This window comes from Arthroderma uncinatum (assembly GCF_011692745.1).
Source record: "Arthroderma uncinatum strain CBS 119779 chromosome Unknown scaffold4, whole genome shotgun sequence".
Classification (NCBI taxonomy): Eukaryota; Fungi; Ascomycota; class Eurotiomycetes; order Onygenales; family Arthrodermataceae; genus Arthroderma; species Arthroderma uncinatum.
In genome coordinates, this window is record NW_022983866.1 from 2,843,763 (window position 1) to 2,870,888 (window position 27,126).

The following is a 27,126-nucleotide window of genomic DNA, read 5'->3' on the forward strand; positions in this document are numbered from 1 at the left end:
CTGATGAAATCGTAGGTAGGGCCGCTCTGTTATATATAGCAAAAGCCAGCGGAGGGGGTGTTGCGTGCGTACTAATCGGGGATCTTCATTCCAATGCCACAAGCACCAGGATGCATGTGCGACTTTGTTAGACACTTTGCAGGGTTGACCTACATTTAGGCCTTTGCATTGGACCAAGAGCCTTTTGGATGTTCCACCAAGAGTTATTCCTTCCCCGAGGCGCTCGTATTCCCAGGGGATCCTTTGAACAAGCCGAGGGCATAGCCGGCGCCTAAGTATTGTACCTGTTGTTTATATCAAAAGATCTTGGCAGTTCCGTCCGTGTCTTTGGTTTGCAGCCATATACTCGTTTCCAGCGTTTCAATTTGATAAAATAAAGGGTGTTGGTACAGTCGCGCCTTTCCGGCTATCCACACACGCTTTTATTACCCATTAAGGTATAGTGTCGTGGAAAACTATTCAGTTAAAAGTGGCCCCTAAGAGAAGACCTTTTAGTCAAGCTAGCCCTTAAAGATACCTAAGGGTAGGCCTGGGGAGCGGCCTAAGGGGCAGATCTAGGAGGCCTAAAGAAAGCCTGAAGAGAGACCTAGAGAGTAAAAGTAGATCTAACGAGGTAGCTTAGGGGGCAAGGCTCGTACTCTTAACTAAAAGGTATTCTCTTCGGAGCGACTGTTATCACAAGTTCACAACCCTAAAAATAAGACTCCGGAACCCTAAAACCTAAATTTCTTATTTTTAACTCTTATTATATAATCAAATAATACACGTGATCATCTTGGTTATAATCACGTGACTGTTATTGACCAAAAGGGTAAGTCGACACTTCTTCGCTGACATTCTTGTATTTTTCAAGCTCTTCATCATATTAATAACAAACAATGAAATACTCAACACCAATCTCCTAAACCTCCATTCATTCTCTAACGTCAGGAGTCGATACTACGATGACCGACTAGTTGGATGCTGCATTATGTACAGCTCCATTGGAGTCTCGCCAACCGGTAAGATTCTGTTGCATCTCAACAGTCTTGAGACCATATTGTGTTTTCCTGGAAAGGGTGCGAAATCGAATGTATAAGCTTACCATTTCCAAGACTGAAGCATTCTGACATGACAAGAAAGGGGAAACAAAGAAGGATAGACATACTTTCTTTGGCATAGAACAGAGGCGGATACCCATCATCGTTGGCCACATTCGGGTCAACAAGAGGACTATCCAGTAAAACATCTACCACCTCCCCTTGGCCATTGAGAACTGCTTGATGTAGCGGAGTATCTCCATTAATACTTGGGGTATTGGGCTGGATATCTGGTCGGCTGAGGAGGTACTCTACTATATCTATCCTACCGTGGATGGCGGCATAGTGAAGTGACGTGAGCCCAGTATCATTTTTTGAATTTGGATCGCAACCTCTGAGAATCAATGCTTGAAACATATCCAATTGGCCATGTACCACAGAGCACATCAAGGCCGTCCTGCCACCACCAATGTTTATGTCTGGTATGACCCTTTTATCCTCCAGGAGAAGACGGAAAATCTCAATATTTTTGTGTCTCGTTGCAGCCACGAGAGGAATACTTCGTCTCCACCCAACATCACCGTTCAACTCAATCCCGTCTGTCGCCAGTAGAATCCTAACAACATCAATGTGGCCAGAAGCGATTGCACAGCAAATGGCGCTCCAACCATCGCGGTCACAGCCATTTGGATTGGTATTATGGAGCTGTAGTAACGATTTGACTATCCTGAGTCGTCCAATGCTAGCAGCCCAGCTCAGTAGCCTCCCTTTTGCAATGTCAAATTTAGGAGAGTCAAAACGTAGTTCCTCACATTCAAATAACGATTCCACCACATCCATGTATTGATAAAAGATCCTCTTCGGGATATGATTTAGAGCGCAATCCCAATCTGGGCAAACGTCTTCACGACTCAAGAACAGTCGTATAACTTCTACGTGTCCAAGGCCCGTAATCGTCCGTAGCAGGAGTTGAGCGCCATCAGGCCCCGGAGGATATTGCCGCAGGATAAAATTAAATAGGTACTGGCAGCTTTTATCCACTGCGTATGCAAAAGGTGTACGCATCCGAGTGTCCTTGATTATAAGGGAAATGGACGGCAGGCCCAGCATATATTTGACAACATTTGCTCGACCGTACTCAGCAGCACGGAATAAAGGAGTTCTGGATTGCCAGTCTCCACTATTCAATTCGATGTTCCCTCGTTGAAGGAGGCTGTGAACAATGTCTACATGCCCAGCGGCTGCAGCAGCTCCAAGAGGGTTTCCAAAAGGACCGTGTCCAATCTGCATGCAGGTCCAGTCTCTCACGTCTGCATCCGTAGTCAAAAGTAGCCGCACCACTCGCCGAGAGCCTCTATACGCGGCAAGCTGTAGTGCATCAGCGTTGGGCCTGCACATCCTCTGGACGTGAGCGCCTTTATTGATCAGAAGTCGTGCAATATTTTCATGATCGTTGAATGCCGCAGCGTACAGCGCATTCCCAAGGAGCTCATGGCTCAGGTCAGCCGAGACCCCATTTTCCAAACAAGCCCCTACAACATCGTCTAGTCCTAGCCATGCAGCCAATATGAGATTAAACTGGTCATCCCAGTCTTTGATACAGCGGATGGTATCATTGGCATAAGTGGGGAAATACTCTATCCACCCCTTGGGTTGGGAGGCAATCACTGCATCACAAATCCGCTTCCAAGCACGCTGGGTGAGTGCCTCTGTGTTCTTGCCTGCGCCTGTCGATGTGATCAACCGGCTTGCCTCTTTGAAGATCCCGACCTCGTTCAAGCCGCTGGATATGATCCTCTCGTAAAGAAGCCGAGAGAAAAATAAATCACTCGTAAATTTCTGGATCATTGTGATGTGGAAGAAATTATGTAGAATAGTAGCATCAAAATATCCTAAGGCATTTCATCAGTCCAGTCTTAGGACAGACACAGGTGTGCAAGTAACTAACCGCAGACCAGTCTCATTCGCATCACTACCGCTGGCTGCAAGTAGCTGAATATCTGTATGATGATCTCAACACTTAGCCCCTGGAAGCCCATCTTGGGAAAAATTGGTGATATTGGTTTATTTTGCTATAGCAGTCCGCATGAAAAGTGCAGGACAAGTAGGAAAAGGGCGTAAGGCGACCTCACGCTATTATTAAGAGTTATTCTACACCTGATGCATGTATTATTAGCCAATAGATATAAATAGTTTCCGTGTCCAATAAGTATTGCCTACCAAAGAAAATCCTACCTTAGCGTAAATAAAAAATAAGGCTTTTCGAGTCAGGAGGAGGGTTGATTGCTGTAAATCCAAGGAGCTCCAAATTATCGTCCAGTCAGCCATATAAATCCAGTGAAGGGGATATTAGAGATATCTTTCCTCAAGACAGAGCTGATTCTATAGAAGGGACCGTTAGTTTATGAGTGATCTAAGAATGGTTCACTAGAGAGGCAACACTCGCCAGGTGCATCATTAATCAGTTAGTTAATCAAGTAGCGATGTAGATAGGCAAAACATCACCTAGCAAGGTATCCGGGCACACATATATAATACATGCCTCTCCTATTCTGCTCCCCTTCCTTTTCCATATCGGAAGTACAGGTCTATATCCTTCGTTGTGTGATATCTCCGATAGAATATTATTTCCTTACACGTTTGTACACTTATTCTTCCGGTATCAACAAGATGCCGGTCGTCGAACAGATCGTCCCCCAGAGGAGTAAAAAGTACTGGAGCTCGCTGGACCACCACAATGAAGATGCCACGTTGGAAGCAGTTATGCAAGAGGTATCGTGACATTCTCCCAATATGCGTATCGTGCAAATATCTAACCCGTATTTTAAACAGTTTAACAAGTATGACGAAGAGGCGTTTCACTACTATAATCGTGACCCCAATCCCGGCCATCCGCCATCGGTATACTGGATCGTCAAGCCATATTTCCTAGACTGCCAGGTATTTCTACTCCATGGCTCGTTTCGCCTCCTTGGAGAAGACAAGCCGGTGACGGAGGCGGGCCGCTCGTACCTTTTGAAGGACGAAGAACGTATCGGGCTATGTGGAAGCACAACCGTGGTGGTGATAGAGGAAGGAGAGCCTGGAGAAGCTCTTCTTCCCAGCATGGTGGAAGGGGGTCGCTTTGATGATGAGAAGAACATGAAGATGCCCCAGTGCCTTGTTTCATAATCCAACTTTGTGCAAGTTAGAATATGCGTTTGGTGTTATAGTTGAATGTATCTCAGTATCTTCAACCGCACGGAGATCTCTACCAAAAACCCCCTAAGGATCCCGATGTTTTGAACCTATCGAACAAAGTCCCCGTCCTTCTTATACGAGCAAGCAAGGACGAGCTGAAGGACGATCTTGGTTGATTAGGCGCCATTATCGATATTCGGTAGAGACCTCCGTATCTTTAACCAGCTCCCCTCCTCGCGTATTCACAGACAAAGGACCTCTCCCAGGCCAAGGATGATGTGGGACTCCGCCATGAAGGTATCAAAGGGCTGGCCAGACCATACGCAGTCGGTACGGTTAAGCACAATGAAATCGGTTGAAAGAGCTCTTTGAGATGCCTCAGGGCCGGGAGTTTGCTGGACAATAGTTTTATGCACGATGATGCAATGCAGAAACGCAGATACACGCCCTCAGAACGGTCATATTATTTGCCAATCTACCTCGCAGAGACTTCTTCCACAGGGCGTTATCGTATGCAGGAAAGAGAAATCTAAAATCCGATTAGCAGGAGAATCGACAAATAAGGGGCAGAAGGGAGGCTTCAGGCTTGAGTGCGCCACCCTGGGCTGTCTGTCACTAACAACCTTGGCTTCGGCCCCTAAAACCACCATCCTTTGATCGCTCAGCCAGGAATTAAATAAGAGATATTGACTTTCGGTGAAGAAGTCGAGGTCTTGAAATCAGTCAAGTTCAACGGTAGCTAAAGGTATTGCCTTCTTACTCCTCGAACTATTTCTTTCTCAAAGACTTCCGACATCGCGGTGCAGGAGTTCGCAGACCCCGCCTCCGTCCTTGAAACTGTAGTTATTTAAACAGTATTGGACGACCATCTAGCGCCGTATCTGTTGCTAGACGAGCAAACGAGGAACGCGACTCTGGTATATCGACATACCCGCTCATGAGGCCATCGCCGCCATCATGGATACCCTAGAACTGCAAGGCGAAGGTACGGCGACAGCTTCATCCGGCGCTGCGCAACCCGCTAACCCTCGCAATCTAGAGAAATTAATCGAAGTGAACCATCTGCTCAGCACCTTACGGGCAGACCTGGAGCAGAAGAGCCTTCAAACTTCCCGTATGTGTCACCGCCGCTACAGACTGCCTCCTGTTCTTTTCTTGCCGTTGCATATTAACCGAGCCTGCTGCTTTCTATAGAACGGATCGAGACCCTGCAAAAGCTGCGCGTGCATGGCCGGAAACCAGAAAATGCGGAGCCCATATATGAAAAAGAGGTACGGAGACAGGCGGTTCTGAGAGGGGATGACGACGTTGACACCCATCTCTAGGGTATAGCAACGCTCTCGGCCTACGGATTCGACGAGCCAGAGGCGATTATATACCGAGAAGCGCTACGATGTCTGGCGAATGCTCTACTGCTGGAGAAGGCCACGCGCCAAAGGTTCGTTGACCTTGGGAATGGGAGAAAGGCCGCAGAGAAACTGAAAGCGAGTGATCCCCGTCTGCGTACGAGCGAGAGAGTACAACACTGACCGGTCGATATGTAGGAGGATAACTCTGAAGACGAATTTCTATGTTCACGGCTTCTATTCTTAACGACTTACGACTCAGATTTGGACTTTGATAAGCTGTTTAGTGAATGCTCCTTGGGGGAGAGCATCAATAACGTATGCACCCGTGATGCAGACATCAGGCAAGGCTCTTTGCATCGATAACTGACTTCAGTGCAGCACATACATCGCCATTCCAAACAATTCTCAAAGGGCAAAAAGAAAAAGCTTACCCCCATCGACGAGCTTGCGCTCTCAGAAACACTCAAGTTGATGTTTAATATCACCAACTACTACCCTCACCACACCACGACATTCTCGCCAGCAATTCCACACATACTAAAGATCTTAAGCCTCATCGAGATCCCAACCCCGCCGCTTCAAGCTCCTGTCAACTATCTCATCAACTCATTGCTGAATCTCGACCTTGAGGCGGAGAAGAGCAAAGCTTTCAGCACCAATCCTTTGTTCCCAAAGTTCGACCAGAACTGCAATGTGGATAAACTAATCAACATCCTTGATCAGGCCGTTGCGATGCATAAACCATCACATCTAGAGACCCTCGTCGTTCCACTGCTTACTCTCCTTAGAAAGATATATTCTTTTGCCCCAGAAGGACCCAGGAAATACATGGAGTGGCTGCTTCTTCCCGAGGACAACGATCATGATCTACCCATCGGCCAGTCAAATACTTTGTCATCCCGGCTGCTACGGCTATCGACGTCTCCGGTGGCGCCCAGCTTACGAGACGGCATTTCGGCACTCATGTTTGAATTATCAGGAAGTAACGCTAGCGACTTTGTGAGGAACGTCGGATATGGTTTTGCGGCAGGATTCCTCATGTCGCATGATATGGCAATCCCTGAAAGTGCAAAAGAGGCATACAGCTCCAAGGCCGGCAAAGAGTTCAGTTCAGCTATTAATCCGGTCACCGGTCAGAGGTTTGATGCCGAGCCCGTGGATACTGGCCCAGAGATGACTGAGGAAGAGAAAGAACGAGAGGCAGAGAGACTATTCGTGCTCTTTGAAAGGTACGCCACCATCATTCTCTTCGTGTGTTTAAGCGGAGAAGTAGCTAACTGCTTCCCCTTCTGCAGACTCCGTGCTACAGGCGTTGTTAATGTCGAAAACCCCGTCCGGACGGCTGTGGAACAAGGCCGTATTGAGGAGCTTGACTAGCCCTTGTCCTCCCATTGTCTCACTTCTTTATCCGTTGCACATAGAGTTCACCCCGTACATTTATCATGTCTTGACTACCCCATCACTTACAGCCGATATATCCCAATTTTGAACGGGCACAGATTGTCTCTGAGTCTGCCCACTGCGCTACACTTTACCACTTACATGTTACATATGTATGAATCATGAAACATAAAATGACACGCTGCGAGTAGCGGATTTGAACAGGAAACATCAGGAAAAGTCCATCGTCGTTCTATCTCTCCCTTAAAGATAAAATGCGGGTTCCAGTGTGTACAGGCGCCGCCCCGCAGTTCTTCCTACCCAACACTTACTAATGCCCGATTCTAGGCCTGCGTAGATAGTAGCCAACCTATCCGCCATCCCTCGCATCCCCTGTTTCTCCTACTTCTCTCGTTTTCCCCTTTGTCTTCTTAACAAAGGAAGCTCGACCGATAGTAGTATGACGTAATGCTGCATTAGCTAATACGGGCTTGGCAATGCTTATATAACAGACTTATCGGTCTTCGGGGATATAATAGTCCGGTTATATCAAATTATTCATCCAAGTGCGAAATGGAGAGAGAGCGAGAGGCTTCGACACACTTCGAGATTGAACGAACTGTTCTCGCGCACATACCTGGAGGCTTGATATAACAACATCTACACGCTCCTACTCGGCCAGTCCAACTTTGAAGAAAAGATACTCGATCTCAACTCAACTCAGTCTTACATCGGACTCACTTGCAACTTTTTGACCCCTCCTTCACCCCACCTCCAGGCGCAGCATTCGATTCAAGCCCTCACTCAGAGACAATCACTGAACAAGATGGCGCCATCAACTTTACCACCGTTTGACCCGGAGACGGCTCAGAATTTGGAAGATGTATGCGCTTTATATCCTTCTCTGTGTTGCAGCATTCCCTGCTCTTGATGCGCCCAGACTGTCTCGATAAACTAACAATAAACCGCCGTTAGATGGAAAAACAATTTGCGGTTAAAGGTTAGCCTTATACATTTGCTACATTCCAACACATTCTATGGAGGGATTCATTCTCTACCACGAAACAAAAAAAGTTCCCCAACCTTTCAATATACCAAAATTCTGACTCTCCGGATTACAGCTGTCCAACAAATGTCAACATATTGGGCAATCCTCGAACGCGCACCTGGATCAAAGCTACGCCTCACAAAATTGGATGATGAGATATACGAGAGCTTCAGAACTGAATTCCCTGGCTTCGACCCCGCTGAGACGATCAACGAGGATGAAATGAAGAGCAAAGCGGGCAAAGAAAAATGGCGAAACTGGATGAAACAATATGAGGAGAAAGTTACCGATTTCAACTTCGGCACCATACTGAGAGCAAACCCGAAATTCGAATATGGAGAAAAGGAAACAATTTTTGGTTAGTGATCCTCATGGTCTGGGAATGCGGAACATCCATCCGTTAAACCAGGCCTATTTGACAAGATGCACTGCTAACACATTTACTGGGTTGTTACAGCGGTTCGAATGCAGTTCTATGCGATTGAAATTGCAAGGTTTGTCCCACCCGTTCTTTTACCTAGTATACCCACTCTAACTCATCTGCAAACAGGAATCGTGCTGGATTGAATGACTGGGTATATGAACAGGCACAGAAAGAAAAGGGCCTCAGTTCATAATACAGGCCTACCACCTGATCACATCACACCCACCCCTAGGAACTATACCGGCTAGAAGTCACTGCATCGGTTCCCTTACAGCTGGCTATCAATGGGCAATCTACCCCTCCAACGCCTCCCCGCTGGCTGTTGAGCAAGCGACTTCGAGGCCGTTAGATACCTCTACCTCCAACGAGGCTCGCTTTGCTCAAAGGAGCATGTATCAACTTCCACACCTCAATGTATATAACACCATACAAGCGTGTATACCTTCAATACATAACAGGCTGAAGGTGAGCTTTATTGAAGAGTTATTTTCATAAATTGCTATTTTTCAAGGAGTATAAAACATATATGGAGTAATAGAGAATTCATGTATTCATGCATTCATCGAGGGTATTAAAAACTTAAATACACTACAGCCCATGCAAACATAGGCCAAAATATAAAATGCCAATCGCAAATCCCTCCGCGCTACGAAGAAAACTCAAGAGGCGAGTAAGGGCTGGTATGCAATCTCGCCGTCAAATCAGGACGAGAAGAAATAACGGCATTGCCGCTGCTTCTGAACGAAGAATGACAGAGCATTTTGGCTCTTCAGGTAGCTGCCTGCATATTTGGTGCGGCCTGTCCCTGAGAATTTGGAACAGTAGCCGGTACCTCATTTTCGTGATTCGAGTCTGAAGGTGTATCCCTTTGTAAAGAAGGAGGGATCACGAATTTCGAACTCTTCCACGGCTTAACGTGCAAGTGATACATCATGTCAATCTCCTCAAGGGTACGTCCGGAGCCCTCTATAACACCAAAATAAACGATGGCGGCAGCCACGAGAAGGCAACCAGCGAACACATATCCGTACAAAAAATCGATATCTCCGACGATAAAGGGGGTGAAGAAGGCAAGTAGGAAGTTCCACAGCCAATTTGATGCAGTGGCCATTGCCATGGCGGTAGCACGATATCGGGATGGGTATAACTCGGCGATGATAGCCCAAACCATGGGCCCCCAAGTACATGCAAAGCCTACAATAAATAGGCAGGAGAAAGCAACCATCACCTTGCCAGCAGCCGGGGTTAAGGATGGGTCCTCACGATCGAGTACGAAATGGCCGACAGATGCGAAGATGAGGAAACATACAAACATCCAGAGAGCTCCTGCGATCAAGGATTTGCGTCTCCCGAAATGTTCGATGTTGTAAAGTCCAATGAATGTTGCGAGGAAGTTAACCGCACCGAGGATCATCTGGGTGATAAAACTATTACTCAAACCAGCACCCCTGAACACAAAAGTGCCGTAGTAGAAGAAGTAATTCGCGCCAGTGAGTTGCTGAAATGCCTGTAGTGTTATTCCCAGGAGCAATCTGTACCGCATGGTAGGCGCGGAGAAAATCGCATACCAAGGTTGGTCTTTCGTGAGCTGGTCTTCCTCATGTTGGCGCTTGATCTCGTTGAACTCTTCATGCAGCTTTTCATGGTTTTCAGGAACTCCGTTAAGCCTCATCATTGTCCGCTTAGCCTTGTCTATCCGGTTATGTCGGTAATCATATCGTGGGGTGTCAGGGAAGAAGACTATTCCAAAGCCCAGTATGGCGGCCCAGATGAAGGTGATTCCCATAGGGATTCTCCAGGAGCTGGGGTCTCGGCGGGCTTCCGTTCCATAATTGATGCAATTGGCGATGAAAATACCAAGCGTGATGAACAGTTGATAGGTGCTAAAAGGTAATAATCCACGTTAGCTCTCTGTATATGAATGAACGCTCTTGTGGCCGTGCTGCGTGTCAGTGTAGGAAGTAAAAACATACCTAACCAGCGCACCACGTATATGCCTTGGTGCACTCTCTCCCTGGTACAATGGAACCAGCAGTGACAGGGAGCCGACTCCCAGACCGGTAACCCATCTCCCAATCGCCACTTGGTACCATTTTGGATATGGTGAAGTAATCTGCACAATTATTCCAGCCGAAAGAATCCCACACCAAATACATATAGACCATTTTCGTCCAATTCTATCAGCCAGGGGACCAGCTATAAGTGCGCCTATCAACGTTCCAACGGAGAGCTATCAAAGAACCAGTTAGACTTGATTTTGACCTTTGATCCAACCTGGCGTAGCTAGAAGTAACAACGCATCGATATATTCCTTACCAGAGCCACAATTAGTCCTGCGCGGACATTGGAAAAACTGTACCCCTTGGGACCTTGTTCACCAAACCGCTCTTTGAAATTTTCCATTTCCAGTATCCCCGATATTTGACCGGTATCGTAGCCAAAGAGAAACCCTCCCATTGACACGAAGATCCCCATCACCAGAGTTCGCCATGTTAGCCTGGGGATAGGCGTGTTGACCATTCCAGCAGCATGGCTTTCTCTGTCCGAACCACTCGCCTCTTTGGAAGCGTGAGGCCGGCTCTTATGCGAAGCCCGAATCCTATTCATATTCGGTTATATTCAGGTATATTGAATAAGGAACGACAAGAAAAAAAGTCGAGGGCGAGGGAGGACTCCAGTCGTAGTTATAAGCTTCGAATCAATTTTATTCCGGAGCTCGAAGCCCATCTGTAACCATGGTTTGGCAACAAAACCATCAGGGTGCAACCCAATAGGCGTACGGGTTCCATCCCTCGCCCTTGTACTCCGTAGGAGACGGCAGAGAGCGCTCATCAATGTCCTTATTCATCCCGGTAGCTAGGATTATCGGTGCAGCCATAGCTCCACAAGCTACCAAAACATTGGATAGACACCTGATTCACATGATGTATACCACCAGCATTATTCCAGATTTCATGACATGAAATGGCAGGTGGTGGCGTGTCATTTGGGATTCCATAGAGAGAGCAGCGAAGTCAATCCTCCAGGATCGCGCAGTGTGATTTGACAAGTCAATCCTGCAGTCTCCAACTTTACTGGGGACTTTTCGCCTCTGGGATGTTCGAACGGTGGAGAAAGCTGTTTTGCTCCTTTGATCAACTCGAAGCGCATGACGTCATATGTTTATAGCTGTATATATGCCGGCAGTGATTCTCTCGACAAGGATTCGCGTATTAAACATGATTTCAAGGCAGTATACCCCTTGCAGCCTGCGACGGACCTTTCGATGACGTTGGAGGGACCTATTGCAGTGTTAGCTATATTTACTTGGAGAGCAAACGGCAGCACAAAAAGTGACCACATACCGAACACTCACCATAGACTCCAGTTGGCATAATAATGCAGCATTGGAGAGAGATGTGTGTCTGCCGGGCCATCATGTTGAGAAACCTATATCCTCTGGAGCTATAACTCCAATCCAACTCGAAGAACCTGATCTCGCGTTCTCCCGTTAGGGTGAATCCACGCAGGCTGCAAGGCAAGGAATTCCTCTGCGGAGCCTACAGCTATTTACAATAGCCTTGATACTGCTACTTATCGCCCCTGAAGGTGTCCACGGCCTCCGGGTATGCCTCGCGAACGTTTTGCTGCCGACGAGTTCAGACCCCCAGGCGGCTCTTCAGCCATCCGAAAGACCGAGGAGAAGATGCAGTTTTTCCTCCTTCAATTCTCCTATTCATGGACACAAGAACTCCGGTGGGGTCAGGGGACAGCTAGTCAGCCAGCTATCCAATTCTAGTTTCACCTTGCGGGTGGGCGGAGCCGTGATGGGCTCCTGGCAGCTCTGATCGTTGAGGCTGATTTGCTCGGTTTCCTCGTTTTTGAGGCTGATATAGGCCGCTATCCCCGGGGCCCATGCGATCGACTGCCCAAATTAGCCAAATATAGTTATCGGTGCTTCTGATCTCGAGTCTTTCTGCATCGTATTCAGAAATTACTCGTATTCTTCGCGGAAATGGAGCGCTGCTCTCCTTTTCACCAGCGATCAACAAAATGCATATAAAGAAGAATAGAACGCAGCCTCTTGTTCTTTTTTTCAAGATCAAACCAACGAACAAATAAACAAAAGGTAGGGATTGAATTCAACCTTGAAGAAGCGAAGCGCTAATTGTACCGCAGGCAAATCCACCGCATCACAAGTCCAGCGTTTTCTTGCATTCCGAGTCGTGAAGGTAACGATACCCGACGAGCCAACCTATCGCCTTTTATTTCTAACAGTCCTTCCAAAGTAAAGATCCTATCAAAATGAAGCTGTCCGCCGTCATCATCCTCGCCCTCCCACTCCAAGCCCTAGCATCGACTTGCTACTTCTGCGAGAACACTCCTCACGTAGGAGCAGTGAAGCCAACCTACGACTGCGGAAGGAAATGTCACAAGAAGAACTACAACACCCATCTTTCCACGTACCACTGCTGGATGGATGGCAGGAACCCTACCTGTTTTAAGAACTGCTGCAAAAGGGGTGGAAAGCAGGTTGGAACTCTTACCGGCTTGTAGATATCAGTGTACTTAATTGAGGTCAATAAAAGTCTTTCACACTTGCGGAAATAGTTGGACAAGCCAAGGAGTAACCGTTTCAGTTGCCTGATTCAAGAGAGCGGCGATCTTATAATAATAAAGATGACATCGATCAATATGTCCCTTGGGTAGCCTCGGTTTGCATGTGGTGGTTTCGTGATTGATTGAAGGCCAGAGATGCATCTTCGACAGACTATAGGCAGACAAACAAGATGAACTTCGCTCGCAGATACGACATGTACCGGGTATAGGCCATAGCAGCAGTAAGCAGGCACTCAAGGCGACCTTCAGGCGCACTTTGAAGAGCGACAACCTGCAAGCGAGAAGGGAAGGTTGCTTTCTCTCTTTCTCGTCTGGCGAGTCAGTACCTCAGGGCCAAGGAGGTCAACACGATGTCAACAATCTTTACCCCATACAACCCTGCTGCTCGCCGTGGCGCATGCTATATCCATTATACATAACTTGCACTGGATGCTGGCATATCGGGCGAGACTCGGGGGCATCTCCTTGCACGCCTGTGGGGTTGTGGCTTTCGATGCTTCAACATCGTGTCTGTTCCTCAGTTATGACAGGGAGATGGATCCCGAGATGCAGCAGTTAGCAGTACTACGGTGGTAGCTCTATGCGTCTGCCCTAGCTCATTGATGTCACTCCAGGTTCTTTAGCCTTCGCGGGGGCGATCGAGTGTTGAGGAACTTGATACACGCTACTCCGTACTGAGGACAAAGATGCCGTTTGCAAGGTCATCTTCGTAGGTGACAGAGTAAGCACCCGATCTCTGGTCTGCCATCCAACTAACAAGGTTGTGCTATATAGAGATACGAGCCTGAAGTGAGCATCGGAGGTATCATAGATTGCCAACCACCAGCGTTTCGAAGGCAGAAATGTCAGGAGTCCAAGGAACCAAAAGTCCATCCACACTAGCAGGGTTCAGCCGTCCTGTTATTCTCGAGACTGCTAAAGTTAGAAACATGTACAATTGGGCGATGGAGCCAGTGGCCCCTGATCACCACCACGGCCAGGGCACCAAGCTTCCAGCGTCCAGGCTCGTCGAGGAGCTTGTTCTCGCTGAGAGATCATACCTCACGGCACTGGGAGGTTAATCATCAGGCTTCAGCCTACAGGCCGGAGCCTGCCGTCTGAGGGTTTGATAAGGGGAATTACGAGGCCCGAAGCTTGATGCAAGGCTTGACCAGGGCAAGGAGACAAGAATAGCCCACTTCCACGGCAAGGCAGTGTATACACTCGATGGTGAGGCCGACTACTACGCTGGCCATACACAAGGAAGTGAGGAATGACGCCGAAGAATCATATCGCCAAAACCATCCGAATATCAAGGATCCCGACTGTCTACTCTGGTCTGGTCCTGTTTGCGGTTACGGTCCAAATGCTCCATACTCCGTATATACTCCATATACTCCATATACCTCAACCCACTGTGTTTGGGACTCTATTGCACGTGCAGTGATATTGCTTTTCAGGCTGCCTCAAATTTCTGCACTGCAACACGACGATCATCTCGGATTAACGATGGTTTTGCGGGGTTTCATGGAATATTATCCATGTATATTTTTAGATTTCTGGCGTTAGTTTACCGACGGGTGGTTGTGCAACACCTTCCCTGGACAAAGCTTTCGGACCTTGGGGCTAAGTTGTACGCGATGGCTCCACTGGATGCTCTATACGGGGGGCATCAGAAGGTTCCATCAAACTGACATCGGCATTGGATGGGAGCATTCAACGTGGGTGGCGGCATGGGAGAGGGACGAGCAGTTATTCGTACCGAGCAGATAAAGGAGGTATATATAGTTGATGGTCTGCCTGCTATCTTTTCCGACCAGGCCAACAAACAATCATCCACACAAGAATCCAAGCTCCTGAACATCCATCACAATGAAGTTCTCCCTCCTCACCATCGCCGCTGCTGCCGGCGCCCTCGCTGCCCCAGCCGAGATTGATGCTCGTGCTGGAGGTGTCCAGGGTTTTGACATCTCCTCCTACCAGCCAAGCGTCAACTTCGCTGCTGCTTACTCTGGCGGTGCCCGATTCGTCATGATCAAGGTCAGTGATACTCCCTAATTGACCGTATCCTTTCTCCAGACAAACTAAAACTAACCGCGCAATTGATCAGGCCACCGAGGGCACCACCTACAAGTCCTCCACCTTCAACTCTCAATACACCGGTGCTACCAACAACAAGTTCATCCGTGGTGGTTACCACTTTGCCCACCCAGATGGCTCTGCCTCTGCCCAGTGTGACTACTTCCTCGCCAACGGTGGTGGCTGGACCAGCGACGGAATCACTCTCCCTGGTATGATTGACTTGGAGGGAACCTCTGGCAAACCCAAGTGCTATGGTCTCAGCGCCAGCGCCATGATTGCCTGGATCAAGGCCTTCTCCGACCGCTACAACGCCAAAACCGGCCGTTACCCCATGATTTACACCTCTCCCGACTGGTGGATTACCTGCACTGGCAACACCAAGACCTTCGGCACCACCATCCCTCTCGTCCTTGCCCGCTGGGGTTCCAGCCCTGGAACCGCTCCAGGTGGCTGGCCATACCAGACTTTCTGGCAAAACGCCGACACCTACAAGTATGGCGGTGACTCTGAGATCTTCAACGGCGGCATGGACCAGCTCCAGCGTTTCGCCAAGGGAGGTTAAGCGCCCTGTAGCCATTGTACATAGGAAGTGCTCTTTGGAATGACGAGATGAGCGGGGACCGTATATATACGATCTTTTGTATATATGATATTAGCTATGCAGAATAGAGACAATTACCTTAGAAGATGCCCTTAAACCTGTATTTCTGCTGCTCCTTTATCGAATATCTCTGCTTCCAATATCCATAGATTGACGAGATGAAGTGAATAAAGCCGAGAAGAAGCCGAAAGTACCGAGTATCACGTGTAGACCTTACTACGCATCGGATAAATTATGATCCATTAATGCGTTTAAGTGGTCACGTGATATCCAGCCACCGCGAAATTCGCGACTTTTTGGCGCGTCTCGAAAGTTAAAACTCGCGGCTGGTTTTTGCCAGGAAAGTCGAAACGGGGAAGAGAGAGAGAGAGAGAGAGTTGACCTCATCCCATCTCGCTCCCTCTCCCCGGCGACCAAACCACGCCCCAATCGACGCTCTTTTCCCTTGTTCTCGTTCTTGTTCTTGCGTGGTTTCTTTTAGCATTCAATATACCTTTCTTTTTAGTATGTTTTATTGAGTTTGAACTTCTCTTGCTTCAACCCTGGATCGGTTGATCCACGCTTTCAAATCAGACCCAGACGACGAAGATGGTCGACAACCAGCGTCTGTCCGAGCCTCGCCCTCCAACTCCTCCACGGTCATCTTCCTTGCTGGGCGGAGATGTGTGCCAGTCCGCAGACGACTCAATTGCGCTTGCAGCTCCCACGACTCTGCCGTCGTCCTCAGATGCCACTCCACAGCCGCTCTCCGACTCGCGGTCAAAACGAGTCAACTTCTCCCCCATGGCGAGCTACATCAGGCCCCCCGAATTCACAGACCAAAGCACAAAGTCACGAACACGGCTAAGATCCCTCCCGCCTTCCTCCAACCAAGGCGTGCCAGCCAAGTCGATCCTCAAATCCAGGGCGTTTGCATCCGACAATATACAATCAGATGAGCTCCGATCTAGCCCTCCCGCCGACCTGTCGGGATTGCTTAGCTCCGTCATTGAACAGCTTTCGGGAAGCTCCCACCTCCTACGACGAGATGCTTATACGCAGCTAGTGGGCAGTCTTTCTGCGTACTGTGACCAGCCTGATGCAAACTCCATAATCGAAAACATTGATCTCTTCGTCAGCTGGATAAAACGGGATATCAATGCTGCTCCTTCCTCTCACAACGAGTCAGACTTCTCGCTGGCACACCAAGCTCTAAACCTGCTGAATATGCTCGTATTTAAGCCCGAAACTTCACCTCGCATACCGGATGAGTTCAAGACCTACATCCTCGACCGTGCCATTTCATCAATCCAGGACAACTCGACCCCCAAAACTATCGTTATCGACTACATGAGGCTTCTTAGCGTGCAGAATTTCTCCCCCAGGATTCTTACCAGTGCCAGGGTAGCCCGGCTTTTGGATACCGTCAGGGGCGGGCCGGATCGAGTAGGAGGGAAGGCAGTGACAGCTCTACGACTGAATATATACGATCGATTGTTTTCTCAGGCGCGTTCCGTGTTTACCTCACATGCCAGTTTTTGGATGGATAACCTCATTGCTGGTCTACTACACAAGGTCAAGGATGTCAGAGCAAAGGCCATCCAGTTAGGTTTTAGAATAACGGACTCCCTGGGGCCCAGTACACCTGTCTTCAAAGCAATCGAGGACGTTCTCAGCCTTCCTATGGACAACGATGCCAAATTCGTGAACGACCTCTGTGATCGGTTAATGACCATGATTGCAAGCAGGGAAACAAGCCCACACGTGCCTCAGATTTGGAGTGTTGTTACCCTCCTTCTAAGGAGCCCACGGTGGCTGATAGAGAAGTGGGACCACTTCAAGTCTTGGATGTTGATTATTCAAAAGTGTTTCAACTGCAGTGACTTTGCCACCAATTCACAGGCTCTCCTCGCCTGGAATCGTCTAGTATATGTGGCGCAATCTCCTGACGGCAGCCGAAGTCAAATGGCCAAATTTCTACTCAGGCCAATTGACTCACAGTTGGAAAGGAAGAAAGTCTCAAAGCGAGGTGCACATACTGACCAGGCATTTTCGAGCTACTGCAACCTCCTCTACTATTCATTCAGACCCGGAACATCCTTTGAGCGCCTGGATTCATACTGGGCAGAATATATCACATCCCCAAGCTTGAGAGTGTTAAAATGGAGCTCAGGAAATGCCCTAGGTCTTTGTCGAATAGTAGCCATGTTACTATGGAACTCCCACCCTAAAGTCTGGGATGAGAAAAAGGCTATCGAGACCACCAAGGTCGAACCAGAGGATCTCCCCCGACTTGATTGCAGGTGGGTTCGGTCTAGAATTTCAAAAGTCTTACCGGTATTCGAAAAATCATTCGATCTCTTCATTGAGCACGATTACCCTATAGAAGAGTCCCCGATCGGACTAGCCTGGATTCATTTATCCCGAAGCCTTGCCGATGCATCAAATAAGGAAATTCAGCCTTCTACGGAGACAATGGAAGCTGTCGGTTCCATACTTGAAAGCTTGCAGCGAATCTGGAAGAGCACTGGACAAAGATCAGTGGCTGGGGCCAAGAATGGGGACAGCATTTTCTTTGCACAATTTCTCTTCCTTGTCAAAACCATCATACCTACTATGGGATCTGTCGCCTTTACTGAAAAGGTGCTGCTGAAGACCTCCCTCGAAACCTTTAGCATAGCCCAAACTCCTACACACCGTCGCCCACACCCCAATGGTGTTATCAGATCTCCGATTCTACATCTTCTTCAATACATATGCCGCTCCTCCTACTCAACATCCATCCCTCGCTACAAGGCCCTGCTCCACGGCATAATAGAAACCGGTCTGCTTGGCCGAGCATCCAGAGGTTCACGCTTAGATCTACTACGTCAGTTCGCCGAATCAGTGCTTGGACCCACCGACGAAACGCTTGAGCTAAACCCTGACTCCGTCGAAGGAGTCTGGAAGAGTATTTCGACTTTCACCCAAGAAGCACTAACGATTTCCAACAACGACAACAACGCTCCGGGAAAAGATGACTCTTCATTCCGTGACTACGATAGGGTTATGAGCATACTTGAATATGCCACAAAATATGGCATCAACAGCTCTGAGTGGTCCTCGCTGTTTCAGACATTGGGAGCAGTGGTTCGCAATGAAAAGGGCGATATTAATACTTCGTTGCTCGTTGAGTCATTCGTTAACTCGTTGCTTCGCAAAGGCCGACCCATGAGTATTGGCGAAATGCCATTATTTATGCACCAAATCTCCTTCCCACGAGAGCCAGCTATGGAAGGACAATCAGCCAATTCGCCAACTGCCGCTAAGAGCCGTCACAATAACCAACGATTTTGCGACAAGGTCGTTACTCTGGCAAACGAAAAGCTTTTAGATCTATACCACTCGCAGCCCGAGACAAGCACTACAGATGCGCTTGGCTTCCTTGACGAAACCTCGCAATGGCTCGAGCGATGTCCCGTGAATTACCGGATTGTTCTACTAGAGCGACTACAGACCGGAATTGCTCCGTGGTTAGCTGATACAAGTCGAAAGCTGACCCTAGACGCAGGCATTGACAACAGCATATTAACTTCTGTAAGATATTCTCTCCCTTATCATAATTCCAACCGGTTCTAACCAGGATTAGGCCCGAGCTTTGATCGCTATGACTATCTGCAATTTAACATCTCTTCGCGACACCAACACCGACCTCCTTAACAGACTAGGGCCTTTGATGACCGCTGGGTTTGAATCGCATCACAAGTCAACCGTTAATAAGTTCATCTCAATGTGGAATACATCCTTTGGCTTAGAGGAGAGCTTGGTATATCCCGTATCACTGGAAGCAATTCTGCGAAAACTCAGCGCTTACGTGGAGCTTCAGCTCCCTAGCTTCCCCCAGCGGTCAGAGTTGAAGGTAAGCAGAGAAACGGAATGCACTCCATTCATTTTAAGGCTCAAACTAATCTGTGGACGTAGGCTATGTCTCCACCACCAGAATATCTAAGTTCACAAGAGGGCATAGATACTCGTACGCCGACCCAAAAATTCAAGCCAGGGAGCAGGAACCATACTCCTCAATCTGTTCCAGTCAGTCATAGGAGCAGCCGCAAGAGAAGGATGACGCAGAGGAACAGTACAACAACACCTAAGCGACTCCGTCATGACGATTCGCAAGTTCAATTCATTACCGTTGAGCCATCACCTACCTCCACCGGAGCGTTAGAATCACAATTTATGACGGAGAACCAAAAATCTGTCCGGGAACGGCAGCAGAAGGACGCTGCAATCATGTTCCCAGACATCCACGCTTCAAAGCCAGCATCAAGGCGAAAAACCTTTGATGCGCCTGGCAGCGATGCAGCAACTCCAACTATCCCACCGGAAGTGGCAAACATTGAGGATGTTCAATCTTCGCCTACGCCCGCTAGTAGAAGCCCTCGCGCGCCATTCACGGACGTGGATTTGACATCTTTCCCCTCGACTGTCGAATGGAGCTTTTCTACAAACGGGGACCCTCCTTCCTCGCCTCCACAGACCGTACCCTCGTCACAAGCGATAGAACTGACGCCCTCCATTCTCGGTCGTACAAAACTCAAGGGTGCTCAGAAAGCCATTTCTGAGGAGTCCCCTAGCGGTAAAGATAGCGAGGATGCACGTCCTACGCCCAGGCGGAACACAAGAGCTTCGCAGAAGACTAAGTCTGCCAAGGGAGGTGACAGAGGCGGTGATGGCGAAAATGCTGATGTCGTCCCTGATTCATTCAGTGACCCCCTCGAACAGCAGATTGCTTCCCAGCTAGAGCAAGACCTTGAACTTTCGATGGATCTGAATGTGTTGGAGGACAAGCCATCAAAGACAAAAAATAAGCTAGGTCGGAACCGAAAGCGAAAGAGAAACTGTGATACCTCATCCGCCAGTAAGCAGCGGCCACAGACGCCAATCGTTGAGATAACGATCGAGTCACATGTACCCCAGTTACCTCAAGCTGCGGTTAGTGCTGAGCTTGACGCCACGTCAATCGCAGACAATTCGTCCACGAGCCAGAGGCGCTCTGTCGGCGGTAGAAAGAGATCCAGCCCTTCTCAAGTAGAAGCGAGCGGCCAAGACGCCCACGACGAAGCCCTACCGGCACCGAAGAAGCGGAGATCCCCTCGGCTTCGTGGGCAAGCGGTTGATGAAGAGGCCAGTGCTGATGTCATAGAGCCCAAGCAGGAGACACCAAAGGTGCCAACCCCAGAGGAACACGCGATTGATGCTGCTCCAGGAGAAGAGACTCAAATTGAAGCTGAACCTGAACCTGAACGACCACAAACACCGTCACGGACTCCTCCACAACCAAGAGAGCAGGCATCTCCGGGGTCGTCCATCCTCCAGTCGCTTAAAGCCATCCTCGGTTCGATTAGGAACGTCTCGTTTGGACGGTCCACTCTTCGCGAGCTGGATGATGTGATGTTTGACATTAAAATGGAGGCGCACAATGCGTGTAAGCGGGACGAGTGAATTTCCTTTTCATTGTCTGTTTGTCTCCATTCTACATAGCGTGTTTTTAGAGACCGCCACCAGGCCACTTTAATGTTCGTACTTGTGCTTATGTTTAGGATGATAATCGTATACCCACAAGAGTAACATGTATATCTTACCAATTGACCAATCGCCATCATCCTCCCCTCCCGTCTCTCGTTTGCTCTATGTTTAGCCGTGTATGCGCCTTGTCTATGGAGCCAGATCATCGGCCAAGTACGAGAAAGCCTCCACGCTAAAATTAGTCTAAAGTAGAATGAGGCTCTGAAATCTCCATCGTGCCCGCGGGTCAGTCGCACCGATTTGCCAGGATGAGCGAGGGCGTGCAGCAGTTAAGCACGAAGGGGTGCAGCTGAGTGGGCTGAGCGGCATGAACAGGCTGGGCGGAGTCCCCTGTGCCTGCTATACGAGCCGAAAAAGGGGCTCGATCAACCGGCCCAAAACCCAGAGAAATATCCTCTTTGGGCGAAAATGAAGCCAACCCCGGTGATCACGATGGGCAAAGCGGCTGATAGCGCGATGACTGACGTGTGAGCCTTTTCACCGACAGGGTGACCGGGCCTGTTCAGTCTATGTATATATATCTGCCCTGGAGCCGCGCAGTTATTAGCGATTTTTCTTTTCACCTCCCATCCAGCTTATACATACCAAAATCAGCCTACTTCCCAAAGACTACCACATCAGGCCCCCCTTCCACCGCCAATATGAAGTTCACTGCCGTCACTGGAGTCCTCCTCCTCCTCTCCTCCGTGGCCGTTGCCTCTCCCACTGAGCCTGATACCAGCGTGCAAGACGCCGCATTCAAGGTCGCCGAGCCAGTCAAGCACTTGGCCGAGCGATACCCAGTCCTCGAGAAGCGCAAGAAGGGCTCCAGCAAAGGTGGTAGCAGCAAGGGCGGCAACCACACCGAGTAAGTCTTTTGACCAGTATCCCGTATGACTTGGAGATCCAGCCATCTAATCGTAGGAATAGAAACGCTGCCGCCTCCATCGTCGTCAGCAACGCCGCTATTGTTGCTGCCCTCGGTGCCGCCATCTTCGTCTAGACGACATCTTCATCATGCCTTTGATGACTTGGATATGCCGTCACAGGCAACCAGCAACCGCATCGTCTACACGACCAGACGTTCATGATGGGCCCGTCCCCAAAAACGCATTTAATTCATAATATATTTCATAATATATCCTGTTTCGTTCCAGCTTTGTCTCTGTCTTGTATCGGGGGGGTCTTGTCGTTGAGCATGTCCCTTTGACCTGACTTATTGCGTATACCCTATTGGTGCTCCGGGCGTGTCTCGAGTGAAACTGATAAAGAGTTAGTTAATAGTAATATCAAAGCAATATGTGCGATACCTATACCTCGTACCTGTTCATTAAACGATCATCCATAATCCTTGGTATAAATGTATAAAGTATGCGGTTTGTTTATTTAGCCGCTGGCGATGAAGTCATGGCGGTTGTCCTGCTTCTACCCCACCAACAACATCGCATCCCGCCAGATGAAACACCGTCCAGGCATATAAATCGATACGCTCGTTCGATTCATCCAGCATACACACGACACTGAGCAGCACGCCATGGACCGCCCGAAGAAGCCCACCGCCATCCCCGTATCCTCCTCCGTCCCCGGGCCCAGCGTGTCCGTCCTCGAGAACCGCGTTGAAGCATCGCTTGCATCGGGGGAATCAGCTACCGTCAACCTCTTCGGGGCTACAGTGACATCGTGGAAGCTAGCAGATGGCGCAGAGCAGCTATTCCTTAGTGAGAACGCTCATCTAGACGGCTCCAAGCCGATTCGTGGTGGCATCCCGCTTGTCTTCCCCGTATGCAATCACCGTCCTCATCTACGGCCATTCTTCTATAGCTGACCACTCGAACCAGGTGTTTGGCCCGCCCCCCAAGGAGCATGCAACTTCCGCCTTGCCCCAGCATGGATTCGCCAGGAATGCCTACTGGGAGTTCCTGGGCAAGTCTACCTCCGAGTCCGAGGGAGATGCCAGCGTCAAGCTCGATTTTGGCCTGTCAAAGGGCATGCTGAGCGATAAGTTCCAGAAGGACTGGCCGTTCGACTTTGGACTGGTGTATAGCGTCACCCTGAGCCCCCGAAGCCTGATCACTTCGCTGCAGGTTCAGAATAAGGGAACCGCCCCATTCGAGTTCCAGTCTCTCCTACATACGTATTTCAGAGTAGAGGTATGTCGAAATCCTTTTCTCTCTGGCTTTTCTATTAACACGTATGTCTGACCGCTTACCTTTCTTCTACCAGGACATATCGAAAATCCGTATTGGGGGCCTTCAGTCGAAAACATACGTCGATAAAGTCCGTGACGCATCTACATTTACAGAGGAATCTGCCGCCATCGGGATTTCGTCAGAGGTAGATCGTGTCTACCAGTCCCTTGACCCAAAGACGCCGGTGACCGTGACGTCGGAAGATAACAAGCCCGTCTTCTCGATCACCCGGGAATCGTTGAACGACATGGTTGTCTGGAACCCGTGGGTCGAGAAGGCGAAGGGGATGGCAGACTTCACCCCAGACGAGGCATACAAGAACATGGTATGCGTCGAAGCCGGGTCTGTGTCTGGCTGGCAGATACTGGAACCCGGTGATATGTGGGAGGGAGGCCAGACCATCCGATGCCGACTCTGAACGGGTGATGTCGATGTAGTGGCCGGACATTAGCATGACGGAATAATGATTATGACATAGCTTTGATGAAAAGAGGTTGGAATATACTAAGAATATACATACTACCTGTCTCTTTACTCCTCTATCAATAAACAGTTCTCGTATACTCCATACTCTAGAGAGCCGTCCATAGAACTGCAGATACCGTCATCGACTTCTCGTTTCTTCGTAATCGTGGAGACCGGCTAAACTGCCGACCAGAAAGATCCCCATGTCAAGACACTCTCGACTTTCCTCTCCCTCGCTCTCGATAGTACGGATAGTATGGGATCTATAAACACGCTGACCGGTTCTCATGCTATATACTCGCCGTCCCTGCGCAGAAGAAGAAAAGAAAGCCCAAGACGCCACGGATGGACCGGCTTGGCCGTAACTCGCCCAAGCCAGCTGCGCGACATGGCCTAGACGATATAGGTCGGAGCAGTGTCTCGTCTCTGAGATATGAAGTCGAACATGGCCGTGATGAAGACGAACAGGGTCGAGAAGAAGCAGACAGGCCGGTGACATGGAGCTCGCTGCCGAAGAGGAACCAGCTCATCATCCTCACGGTGGCCAGGTTATCAGAACCGCTTGCACAAACCTCGCTACAGGCCTACATGTTCTACCAGCTCAAGTCCTTTGATCCATCGCTGCCAGACTCTACCATCTCGTCGCAGACCGGAATCCTGCAGGGCGCGTTCACAGGTGCTCAGTTCCTCACGGCCGTCTTCTGGGGCCGGCTTGCTGATACGGAGCTGCTCGGAAGAAAGACAGTACTGCTCATAGGCCTCTTTGGAGCATGTATCTCTACTCTCGGCTTTGGTTTCTCCAAGTCCTTTGCGGCTGCAGCGTTTTTCAGGACGCTGGGAGGCGCCTTGAACAGCAACGCCGGCGTGATGAGGACGATGCTGTCTGAGATTGTCGTGGAGAAGAAGTACGTTGATCACTCTGACAGACTCTCTATATATGGACGAAAGCTGATGAATACAGATACCAGTCGCGGGCCTTTTTGCTGCTGCCGATGTGTTTCAATGTCGGTGTCATCATCGGCCCTATCATGGGAGGACTGCTGGCTGATCCCATCAGCAACTATCCATCCGTCTTTGGACCTGGATCCTGGTTGGGAGGAGAGAAAGGAGTATCGTGGATGGTAAAATGGCCGTTTGCGCTGCCAAACCTGGCTACAGCAGTGTTCATACTCTGTTCCACACTCGCGATATTCCTCGGCCTTGAAGAGGTAGAGTTGCTCCTTTTCCTCCCTTGATACAAGCAGATACTAATCGTATTCAGACACACGAAGTAACCCGGTCGCGGAGAGACTTGGGCATACGTATTGGCAAGTCCATATCGAGGTATCTGGGCTTCTCGCGGCACAGCGACTACCAGGCCCTAGATGGACTTGCGGACCCTGATATGCCAGATTCGTTCGATATGGGATCAACCGGATATTCCGTATCGACTGAAAACTGCAGGAAAAGCGCTCCCCAACGGCGTAAACGCCTACCGTTTCGCCAGATATGGACTCGCAACGTTCTTCTCACCCTCGTTGCCCATACCTTTCTCAACTTCCACACCAGTGCCTTTACCGCATTGTGTTTCGTCTTCCTGCCCACGCCTCGCGCTCCAGGAAGCTATAACGGGCTCTTTCATTTTGGAGGCGGCCTTGGAATGTCTAGCTCTAAGGTCGGCGTGGCCACCGCTATAATCGGCCTGGTCGGCCTACCGATACAGATATTCATATACCCGCGCGTCCAGTGGCGTCTTGGGACATTGAGATCGTTTCGAATCTTCCTCCCCTTTTCCCCCGTGGCTTATATCCTCGCCCCGTTCCTCGTGCTGATTCCTAATCACCCTTATCTAGTGTGGCCTGCTCTATCAGCCGTCATATTTTTACAGGTTGTATCCAGGACCTTCTCTCTGCCTGCAACGGTAATTCTTGTAAACAATTCCGTGCCAGACCGGAGCGTGCTGGGTACTTTGCATGGCGTTGCGCAGAGTGCGTCCAGCGCTTCGAGAACACTAGGCCCACTGATCGCAGGCTGGGGCCTGGGACTGGGACTGAAACATAACATTGTCGGTGCCATCTGGTGGTCTCTTGCTATTGAAGCATTCCTGGGATGGCTTCTCACCTGGACTATTGTTGAGGGAACCGGACTTGAGAAGTCCGATGATTGATGGCATTTAGAACCATGCATATAATGAAGAACTAGACTTTTTATATTCAGTATCCATTTAGCTACGCCTAGGATATATGCTCCGTTTATCATCAGTTGTCATTTAGCTGTCCGTTAACGGCACTTCACGCTAGTCGTCGTGATTCATCGAAGATCGTATATGGCTTCTCCGGTTGAAATCCCATTATCCCATATCGACATGGTAGTCGTCTATTTTCTCTTAGCGCCCACCGAGTATTTGACCGAGTTATGTGAAATCGGGACTCGATATCAAGTTCAGGCCGCAGAGATAGCAGGGGAGATAAAGGCACGAATGGCCTTGATAGCATTTCCTTCATGGTCTCTCAGCAACTCGGTCGCTTTTATCTTCGTAAGGTCCAATTGATCAACCTGTAAACGTAAACCCGTCACGGGCAAGAATGTCAGCAACCCAAAATCCCATCCAGCTCCCGTAGATGTTCACCGTGGCTTACCAGAAAGTTCACATCCTCTGCTGCTACCTTGACCGGCTTCTTCTTGACCACTTCACCACTGGCACCGGCGGCCGCAGCTATCTCTCCCGCAGCAGCAGCAGTCGTGGTCGTCTTGGACTTCTTATCACCGCCAGCAGCAGCTTTCTTCGCAGAGCCACCAGCTATCATCTCCAGCCTGCTCATGGCCTTCCCCAGCGCCTCCTGGTCTGCGCTAGACGGCTTCTTAGCTCCATCCTCCTCCGCGTCCTCTCCAGCATCGGCTGCAGTCGTCGGCGCATTCAACGACGAGAGCGCAGCGGCGGCAGCGCGGTCTTCGGCATTGGTAGGCAGGGTTTCAGATGCGCCAGCCTCAGCAGACAGGCCATTGTCGTCCTGGGGAGAGTCGGTGCCCTGTTTTGATTTCAGCTCTGACATTGTAGTGGTGCGGCGATATTAAATATAGCCGAGTCGAGATAATTCAATCGGTAGACGAAGAAGAAAGAAACCTAGTCTGGAGCTGGCTTAGGAACGGGCCTGACTTCGTACTCTGCTGCGTATTACTCCCTGTAGTCGTTAATTATTCCTGTGTCCATATACAAAGCTAAGACGTCTCTCTTAATAAGCGTAAGATAAGACTTTTCTCTACTCGCACTAGAATGGCTATTTATAACAAAGAACGGCAAGCTCG

General features: G+C 49.4%; 10 protein-coding genes across 10 annotated transcripts; 7 read left to right on the forward strand and 3 right to left on the reverse strand.

Moving 5' to 3' along the window:
- Window positions 1-1,019: 1,019 nt before the first annotated feature.
- On the reverse strand, window positions 1,020-2,867 carry GIQ15_06213 (ankyrin; the record flags this gene model as incomplete). Its single annotated transcript, XM_033553630.1, has 1 exon — window positions 1,020-2,867. One exon carries the CDS (start codon window positions 2,865-2,867, stop codon window positions 1,020-1,022), a length of 1,848 nt encoding a protein of 615 aa, XP_033404774.1.
- An 822-nt stretch (window positions 2,868-3,689) lies between these two features.
- GIQ15_06214 (uncharacterized protein) lies at window positions 3,690-4,190 on the forward strand (the record flags this gene model as incomplete). The annotated part of the gene is made up of 2 exons (XM_033553631.1): window positions 3,690-3,791; window positions 3,852-4,190. The coding sequence occupies 2 exons, from the start codon at window positions 3,690-3,692 to the stop codon at window positions 4,188-4,190; spliced, it is 441 nt and encodes a 146-aa protein (XP_033404775.1).
- A 966-nt stretch (window positions 4,191-5,156) lies between these two features.
- On the forward strand, window positions 5,157-6,925 carry GIQ15_06215 (uncharacterized protein; the record flags this gene model as incomplete). The annotated part of the gene is made up of 6 exons (XM_033553632.1): window positions 5,157-5,313; window positions 5,394-5,470; window positions 5,525-5,702; window positions 5,808-5,863; window positions 5,927-6,777; window positions 6,844-6,925. The coding sequence occupies 6 exons, from the start codon at window positions 5,157-5,159 to the stop codon at window positions 6,923-6,925; spliced, it is 1,401 nt and encodes a 466-aa protein (XP_033404776.1).
- A 1,135-nt stretch (window positions 6,926-8,060) lies between these two features.
- GIQ15_06216 (uncharacterized protein) lies at window positions 8,061-8,593 on the forward strand (the record flags this gene model as incomplete). The annotated part of the gene is made up of 3 exons (XM_033553633.1): window positions 8,061-8,334; window positions 8,434-8,470; window positions 8,527-8,593. 3 exons carry the CDS (start codon window positions 8,061-8,063, stop codon window positions 8,591-8,593), a joined length of 378 nt encoding a protein of 125 aa, XP_033404777.1.
- Window positions 8,594-9,169: 576 nt separating this feature from the next.
- GIQ15_06217 (monosaccharide transporter) lies at window positions 9,170-11,248 on the reverse strand (the record flags this gene model as incomplete). The annotated part of the gene is made up of 4 exons (XM_033553634.1): window positions 9,170-10,283; window positions 10,374-10,513; window positions 10,717-10,999; window positions 11,181-11,248. The coding sequence occupies 4 exons, from the start codon at window positions 11,246-11,248 to the stop codon at window positions 9,170-9,172; spliced, it is 1,605 nt and encodes a 534-aa protein (XP_033404778.1).
- Window positions 11,249-14,850: 3,602 nt separating this feature from the next.
- On the forward strand, window positions 14,851-15,622 carry GIQ15_06218 (N,O-diacetylmuramidase; the record flags this gene model as incomplete). The annotated part of the gene is made up of 2 exons (XM_033553635.1): window positions 14,851-15,018; window positions 15,089-15,622. 2 exons carry the CDS (start codon window positions 14,851-14,853, stop codon window positions 15,620-15,622), a joined length of 702 nt encoding a protein of 233 aa, XP_033404779.1.
- A 627-nt stretch (window positions 15,623-16,249) lies between these two features.
- On the forward strand, window positions 16,250-21,124 carry GIQ15_06219 (uncharacterized protein; the record flags this gene model as incomplete). The annotated part of the gene is made up of 3 exons (XM_033553636.1): window positions 16,250-19,216; window positions 19,269-19,538; window positions 19,601-21,124. The coding sequence occupies 3 exons, from the start codon at window positions 16,250-16,252 to the stop codon at window positions 21,122-21,124; spliced, it is 4,761 nt and encodes a 1,586-aa protein (XP_033404780.1).
- Window positions 21,125-21,849: 725 nt separating this feature from the next.
- On the forward strand, window positions 21,850-22,059 carry GIQ15_06220 (uncharacterized protein; the record flags this gene model as incomplete). The annotated part of the gene is made up of 1 exon (XM_033553637.1): window positions 21,850-22,059. One exon carries the CDS (start codon window positions 21,850-21,852, stop codon window positions 22,057-22,059), a length of 210 nt encoding a protein of 69 aa, XP_033404781.1.
- A 662-nt stretch (window positions 22,060-22,721) lies between these two features.
- Window positions 22,722-25,987, forward strand: GIQ15_06221 (MFS transporter; the record flags this gene model as incomplete). The annotated part of the gene is made up of 6 exons (XM_033553638.1): window positions 22,722-22,967; window positions 23,026-23,337; window positions 23,411-23,701; window positions 24,157-24,746; window positions 24,803-25,049; window positions 25,103-25,987. The coding sequence occupies 6 exons, from the start codon at window positions 22,722-22,724 to the stop codon at window positions 25,985-25,987; spliced, it is 2,571 nt and encodes an 856-aa protein (XP_033404782.1).
- A 275-nt stretch (window positions 25,988-26,262) lies between these two features.
- Window positions 26,263-26,873, reverse strand: GIQ15_06222 (uncharacterized protein; the record flags this gene model as incomplete). The annotated part of the gene is made up of 2 exons (XM_033553639.1): window positions 26,263-26,376; window positions 26,460-26,873. The coding sequence occupies 2 exons, from the start codon at window positions 26,871-26,873 to the stop codon at window positions 26,263-26,265; spliced, it is 528 nt and encodes a 175-aa protein (XP_033404783.1).
- Between the last annotated feature and the right edge of the window lie 253 nt (window positions 26,874-27,126).